This window comes from Littorina saxatilis, linkage group LG6 (genome assembly GCF_037325665.1).
Source record: "Littorina saxatilis isolate snail1 linkage group LG6, US_GU_Lsax_2.0, whole genome shotgun sequence".
NCBI lineage: Eukaryota > Metazoa > Mollusca > Gastropoda > Littorinimorpha > Littorinidae > Littorina > Littorina saxatilis.
Window position 1 is genome coordinate 2,573,569 of NC_090250.1, and position 7,890 is coordinate 2,581,458.

The following is a 7,890-nucleotide window of genomic DNA, read 5'->3' on the forward strand; positions in this document are numbered from 1 at the left end:
TGTGTAAACGTGTGTGAGAATGTGTGCTTGCTAGCAAGTGTTTGTATATGTTTTTTGTACTAGAAAGAAAACACTTTTCAGAACAGTTGCTTCAGTGGAACCCCCCCAAACAGGCACGTATTCTGTCTCACCACAGTTTATTCACATTATATACAACTACACATGTCTATAAAATACACACAGACTGGTCTCAGTAACATTAACACACCTATCATACATATGAGCGCCATCACAGAAACGTGTACAGATTGTAATGGAAGATTTACCACCCTCACTTGGCATCGAAACAAAGCCAGAGCTTTTTCTCAATCTTTTCCTGGAACAATGCATCCTCCATATAATTTGACATGTACCGTAAAATCCCTAGCAAACGCCCAGTATCTAGCAAACGCCCAGTATCTAGCAAACGCCCACCCCCCACTTTTGGCCAAAAGTTGTGCAGAGGGGTCAATACCTAGCAAACGCCCACCCCCGTTTTTAAAGAACTTGAAAACAAGTTTTAGGACAGTCGGCCTCCTATATCTACGATTGGTGCACACTGTTCGATGGTTCTCCTTTTCTTGGGTGGCGTTGGGGGGGGGGGGGGGGGGGGAATAAAATTACGTCATGTCCCACAGTGAAGTTGTTCAGTGACGTTTTTTAATGAGTGTTTAACACTTCTCTATGTTCAGCCATGCCGAAGCACAAATCCTTTACAGTGACATACGCTCGTACAAACTAAAAGCCTTTAAATATCTTGAAAACGAAGCTGCAGACAATGTTTCGGTATGTGCCCGCGAGTTTTCTTCCAGAAGAAGCTGAGAGTGGAGACGACAGTGAAGACGATGATGTTGACTTTGAAGGACTAGAATGAGCCCACGATCATCAACCCTACCAGATCTCCAAACAAGAGAAGAAACTGTGTTTGTGCTGACGTTAGTCCGAGAATGAGAAGAATCAAGGTCACTTGTGGGGTTTTTTTTCTTTTTTTTTCTAGCACAGATTTATTTGTGTAAACAAACGGTGTGTTTAATTTTCATTAAAATTGCATAAATCACATGGTTGTACCACTTTATTTCTCTCGTGAAAATGTGATGACACGTTATCTTGCAAAGGGGTGGATACCTAGCAAACGCCCACCCCCTACTTTTACCCGAAATCTGTGCGGAGGGGGGGGTGGGCGTTTGCTAGGGATTTTACGGTATAAGCTGTTAACCCATTTTTGGAAGAGAGCTGCCACAACTATTTATCATCTGTCTCCTAAATGCTGGCTAAACAATGTACATGCATGTGTATAACTATAAGTAGTATCATAAGTAGCTACTCTATATCTCAGAACCCTTGTGCTTTGTAAATGTGAAACTTAGTAGCATGATGAAAGTTTTTTTGTTTTTTTTTTAGTTGATTGAAGTAACGGTTTGTTACTAATTGACGTAATCGCGTTCGGAATTATCTCGGAACCAGTCCGGAAAAGATTTAAGAAATATGAATGGATTTTATACGACTTCTTCTGAGATCAAAATCAACTAACAGTGCTAAAAAATACAATATACAGATCTGCTAGTACCGTAGTCAGTAGTGCCCCATGAACCAATACAAATAATTTTTAATCAACACCAAAGGCAAAAATGTTCCTGATTGTGACGTTGTTTTTTTTAATAAGAATGAAGAGTGATTCAAACCCTTCTCTTCGAAACATTGGACAACATTCTTCGCAGTAAGCAAACATCAAAAAGCCATTTGGCTAAGTTGCAGCATTCTCCTCAGTGGCGCCTGACGAGGTGATTTTCAGTCTTTTGGAAAATCAACACCAACAGTGCTCAACAGTTACTGCCAATTATGTTCTAATCAGATTCAACATGATTCTCAACTTATAGGGTTGCTGTGACCATTAATTTTACCTCTGAATTCTTGGGGCAAACATAGGGCTGCAACACTTTACAGTCTGTCCAATGAAACTGCTCATTAGTATTAAATTCACTCATCTCTGCTATGATTGGTCACATCAAGACCTGTGCAGTGTTTCAGTCGCACAGAATTTACTCTTCGCTGATCAACTTTGCAAGGTTAAACACAAAGCCTCTCTGTCGTTTCCACCAACATTCTTGCACACATCCATTCCTTTTGTCTCAAGTCCGCACACAAACACACCTAGAAGTAAACGCAGATGTCATGTTTCCTCTGTGTTTTTCCTGGTCTGTTTCTTCTGCGCCATATCGTGTTGATCTTTCAGTTCTGACTCTATCCTCTCCTTTGCTCGCACAACCTGCCACCAAAACAAGACCATTATGCATAAACTCATGAACATGCCATCGTTATCAGTTTTTAAGCTTACATAATACCCAGTCTTGCAGCAACACTATCCTCTTTGGTGCATAGCTGTCGCAGAAAAACAGCAAACTATGAAAATTCCAGGGGACAAAACTGCCTGTATAAATAACTTGAGTCACGGCAGAATTGTTTCCCTTGAATCGCTTTTTGTTTTGTTTTATTTAGTTTTAATCATCATAATATGGAGTCATTTTCAAGTAAATGTCGCAGGCATATAATTATATGCTTTCATTATCATTTTCTAGCAAATTTCTGAACTTTTTGATTGGGTGACAGCTTTATTGTATTACCATTGACTAAATAAGACTGCTAAGTAACTCCAAAAAATCTTGATACTAAAAGCAAGTCATGATGAATCTCGCATTTCATGTCCAAGAGTACTCACCTTTGACTGTATATAAAAAGACCCCCCCTTTGATTTGTCGTTGGCGTTGAAGAGATGTTCGTAGTTTTTCTGCAAGGCTTCCACATCCTCTACACCCTTAAGATTCAAAATCTGCAGGGCCTCCTGAAATTAGACATTTTTTTCTTTATACAACTGCATGAGGTATTTCTGAGCTGAAATGTGTGAGTGTGTGTGTGTGTGTGTGTGTGTGTGTGTGTGTGTGTGTGTGTGTGTGTGTGTGTGTGTGTGTGTGTCAAAACGAGTGTTTCACTACGGACAGTCCAGCTATGTCACAATGAGTATGTCTGACTACCTCTTAATTCCAAATTATTCACCAGATCAATTTTAATTATTACTAATAATATAGTCTCACACACACTGACACAACCAAGCTTAGCTTCCAAGCATTCTCTTCCACACATATACAAAATGCCCCACCCCCTACTTCACTCTAACAGTGCATTCGTGCCTGCCAGTCTAACAATACTACCATTTAAATACATTCACTTTTTCAGTAAATATGCTTCAGACATTTAATAATAGGAAAAAACACACAATATTTCAGTGTTTTCTGACACCCCCCCCCCCCCCCCCCCCCCCCCCTATTTTTTCCTTCAGACCAAAGAGTAAGGACTGCTACTCTTCTACGACTTCCAGGGGCCACCGCTAGCATGAGATCCAACCCGTGAAAAGCCACGTTGGTGAAAAAACATATAAAAGAGACTCAATTCTTTCAACAACAACAAAATAAATAACCAGTCTACCAACTCTATTTTTTTCACTTATGATTATCTGTTCATAACCTCTGTTAATATACCATTTTAAGACTCCCTTGTTGGGCAGAAAGGAAGACCTGGAGAAGACAGCATTATTATTCGTCTCACTGTCCAGCCTGAAAATAAGTGTGATCGACAAGAAGAAGAAGAAGAGTCCCTTCTTTTTAAGACCTGATTTTCTCAGATTTTTGAATGTCTTAAATGGAGTTCCACTGTACCTGCAATGTCATGCCCTGTACTGTGTCAGCTGCGGCTCTTCTGGTTCCCTGCTTGCCTCCCCCTGCTTTCTGTGCCGCCTGTTGACTGGCGGCAAACTCTTGTCGCAGAGCCCGCATGAAAGCTCGGCCCACCACCTGTGTGCCCGCCATGACGATCTGTACTAAATACTTGGCCTGTAAAAAACAAACAGCATGCATGACGTGTACAAACACACAGACACATTCATGCAAGCAGAGACACATACGCACACACAAGCAGAGACACACACACACACGCACACACAAGCAGACACACACACACACACACACGCACACAAGCAGAGACACACACACACGCACACACAAGTAGAGACACACACACACATGCACAAATTCACGCACGCATACAATGATACAGACAATCACACGCACACAATTAATCAGTCAAATAATGGAAATCAAAAAATGAGTACATGTAATACAATAGGTTGCAAGACTTGCAAAGCCCTTACACAACGTTTATGAGACATAATGACAACAATCCGTAACTAAAATGCAGTCAACTAAACCAAACTTTAGCAGGAGAAAGGCATTCACAATAGATGATTATTACATTTTGTGTTGATGATAACCAGTCTGTCTTGTGAGATACCACGGCTGACAGAATACGAAACGACAGCTTTATCTAGCAAATACATTACTTTATTACACCAGACCAACTCATCAAAACCTTTAAAAACGACACATTTCGCAGACATAATTCAACGCGTAGAATCGAAAGTGGACAAGGTATTGAGAGTGAAGGGCAAAGCGGTGATCACAACATGAAACACAAATACTCACTGCAGGTAGCATTTTCCCACGATGTTAGTATGACAGGAAGTTAGAACTACAATCCCATGATAAAGAGACAACCAGTCTTTGATCGGTCCTCGGCTGGTGACAAAATTAACTTACCATTTCTTGTGTAACTGTCTCTTTGGATTGCTTCACATGGCAGGCAGCAGAGTGATGCAAGATGTAGAACGTGAAAAATACGAAATAAGATGTATACTATATGTTTAGTGAATCATTCATTTTTCGACTTGTCCCTTCTCTGTATCTTAGAAAACTAATTTGTTATATTGATATTCATACTCTTACAACTTTCTTTTTTTGTTTTTGTTTTTGTATTCTTCCATTTTGACGTAACCGGTCTTCTCTTACTACAACTTCCGGTCGAGTCGGCTGCTTGCGTGTTATCTGTGAAACTGAAAGCTGGCAATTTTCGTCGGCTAACCCGCATTTTACGAAGCGTGACAAACACACGATTTGATTTTAAACTGTTTGTGTTGAAACCAAGTGTTAACAATGCCGAAAGACAACCTGAAAGACAAACTGGATGGCAATGAATTGGACTTGAGTCTAAACAACTTGGAAGCTGTCCCTGTGAAGGAATTGGTAATTATTGTGCAACTCTTGATTTCACGACTTTTTTCGCTTCCAGCTCTGCCTGATGAAGACCTGCTATGTCTGTAACTATTTACATTTGTAGAGAAAGTCACTGGGAAACATATAAACGATTAGATTTGAAGGCTGCCTCAGTGCATGCTGCTGTGCAAAAATGCAAGTTGTCTTGGAATTGGATGATTTGGCTCATTGTCTTTCAAAAAATCTGTAAAATGTAAGTGTAAACTGTAACGGACGGTGTTTTCCCTGCATATTACCAGATAATCTTGCCTGCAATTACACATAACATCTGCTTGAAGACAGAAGTTTTAATGCTAGAGAATGCAAAGTCTTCAATTATTCGTCTTATAATGCATAAGGAACTGATCCAGTTTGTCCGACGAGCCAGCCGAGGAGCCCCAAGATTCCCCATCCCTCTGTTAGCAGAAGCTCTATAAAATAAAATTACCTTGAGGTAAAACGTAGCCGCCTAAGCATTGTGGGTATTGTTCCCAGACTCGGAGGACAAAAGCTCAGTTGGACCTGAATTGAAAATATGTATAGGTTCAAATGACAAATGGCAAAAATTACAAAAATTATTGTTTTGTCAGAACACCTCCAACGTTACATGTCTAAACAATCAGACGGTCATATGCATATATGTGTATAATACAGAGGCCTGAGAACAAGAAAGGGGTAGTGATGCTATTGCTACACCTGCTACTGTTATACCTAAGGCCTAAAAAAAAAAATAGGTGTGGTTACGGTAACCCGACCTACCCTGTTTTTAGGGGCCGACCCTATAACTTTTTATTGAGTCACTTGAGAAAAAGTGACTATGTAATCAGTCAGTGTTAGTCTGTCCGGCCGTCCGGCCGGCCGTCCGTAGACACCACCTTAACGTTGGACTTTTCTCGGAAACTATCAAAGCGATCGGGATCATATTTTGTTTAGTCGTGACCTCCAATGACCTCTACACTTTAACGATGGTTTCGTTGACCTTTGACCTTTTTCAAGGTCACAGGTCAGCGTCAAAGGAAAAATTAGACATTTTATATCTTTGACAAACTTTTCTCGGAAACTATCAAAGCGATCGGGCTCATATTTTGTTTAGTCGTGACCTCCAATGACCTCTACACTTTAACGATGGTTTCGTTGACCTTTGACCTTTTTCAAGGTCACAGGTCAGCGTCAAAGGAAAAATTAGACATTTTATATCTTTGACAAAGTTCATCGGATGTGATTGAAACTTTGTAGGATTATTCTTTACATCAAAGTATTTACATCTGTAGCCTTTTACGAACGTTATCAGAAAAACAAGGGAGATAACTAGCCTTTTCTGTTCGGCAACACACAACTTAACGTTGGGCTTTTCTCGGAAACTATAAAAGTGACCGGGCTCAAATTTTATGTGAACGTGACTCATTGTGTTGTGAATAGCAATTTCTTCCTGTCCATCTGATGCCTCATATAATATTCAGAACTGCGAAAGTGACTCGATCGAGCGTTTGCTCTTCTTGTTACATTTGTACAAACAAAAACAAAACAAAAAACGAGTGCAGAAAACGCAATGAAAGCGAAAGCGCTCGAGTCGCACACTTATTTTCCTGTCAAGTAGGTTTAATTTGTACACATTAGAAAAAAAAGTTTAAAAAAAAAGTGATTGACTACCTTCCTACCCTATTTTTTTTGGCTATGTTACCATAACCACACCTATTTTTTTGTTTGGCCTAAGCCATATTTTTATAAATTATAATAGTAAATATAATAATAATACGAGAATTTATAACGCACACATATCTCACCTCAAGGTGCACTCATACACATTCTTTCGCATTAACAACTCAAGCACACTCATATACACTTACGCATAAATTATAATGAAAGATTATCAAGATAAGTGTTGAAGCTATCACTTGTTCGCCATGTTTTGCTATCGGAATGTGTATTGATTATCATTTCAAGAACGTGTCCATGAGCAATCTGCTTGTTAACGTTCTTAATGTTGTTATTGTTTGAAACGTGTGTATGAGAAATTGAATAAAACACGCTTAAAGTTAAACCAAGATGACAAGGCAACCACACAAACAGAGACTGCAAATTCAAGCATTTCAGGATTAAAGGTACTGAAGACATTAGGCCAACAACAAAAAATAGTCTGTTTACGGTATCGCGACCGACCCTATTTTTTCGCGCGACCCTAGACTTTTTTTGGCATTTGAGGGGGAAAAAATAATTTTTAAAAAATTAAAGTCTTTGTTTTGGGGCAAACTAACTTAAAAATATGTTTTTTTGGAGAGAAAAAAAATCCCGACCTACCGACCCTATTTTTTTTTCCTATGTTACCGGAAACAGACTATTTTTTTTTTTTTTTTTGGCCTTACCAGTTAAACCCAAACTCATTTTTGATATTTCTTTTTCAGGCAGCTATTCCAAAAGCAACACATCTAGACGTGTCCTGCAATCTCCTTATCACTTTGCCCGTAAGTATTCGGCCAACAGTGGTACAGTGTACATGATCAAACTGTGTCTCAAAGGCAAAGCAAATTAATTTTCATTACTAGATAGTTATGAATTACTGCTTTCTGAAAAAAAGGCATAGCTCTATAATTATTTGTAATGCGTTTGAAAAGGTACATTTATTCATTTTGTCCCTTTAATTGCTGAGTGTCAACAGATCAGTTACCGCCTGGAGTCGGACTTTTTCAAAATAATATTAAATTTTTCAGGTGAAGATGACAATCATAGTTCATACAACATATTATTTGGAGTGATGATTACTTTTCATGGAAAA

The 7,890-nt window shown here is 39.1% G+C and overlaps 3 protein-coding genes across 4 annotated transcripts in view; 2 read left to right on the forward strand and 1 right to left on the reverse strand.

Annotated features, from left to right (window-relative positions):
- LOC138968295 (fibrinogen gamma-B chain-like) overlaps nucleotides 1-7,890 on the forward strand; it is a 485,749-nt gene that overhangs the window by 354,916 nt on the left and 122,943 nt on the right. The gene's annotated exons all lie outside the window — the stretch shown is intronic.
- On the reverse strand, nucleotides 121-4,783 carry LOC138968304 (mitochondrial import inner membrane translocase subunit Tim16-like). Of its 2 annotated transcripts, none has more exons than XM_070340866.1 (4): nucleotides 4,626-4,783; nucleotides 3,690-3,863; nucleotides 2,696-2,818; nucleotides 121-2,245 (listed from the first exon to the last, which is right to left on the reverse strand). In XM_070340866.1, the coding sequence occupies exons 1-4, from the start codon at nucleotides 4,626-4,628 to the stop codon at nucleotides 2,150-2,152; spliced, it is 396 nt and encodes a 131-aa protein (XP_070196967.1). In that variant the 5' UTR covers nucleotides 4,629-4,783; the 3' UTR covers nucleotides 121-2,149. The 2 variants fall into 2 exon arrangements, with proteins under 2 accessions (XP_070196967.1, XP_070196966.1); XM_070340865.1 differs by having other exon boundaries at nucleotides 4,512-4,665.
- The window catches only part of LOC138968296 (leucine-rich repeat-containing protein 59-like), a 12,971-nt gene continuing 9,966 nt past the window's right edge, over nucleotides 4,886-7,890 (forward strand). The window contains exons 1-2 of the mRNA XM_070340856.1: nucleotides 4,886-5,108; nucleotides 7,520-7,579. Of these exons, the coding sequence (XP_070196957.1) occupies nucleotides 5,019-5,108; nucleotides 7,520-7,579 (150 nt within the window). The 5' untranslated portion in view covers nucleotides 4,886-5,018. The remainder of the gene's footprint in view (nucleotides 5,109-7,519; nucleotides 7,580-7,890) is intronic.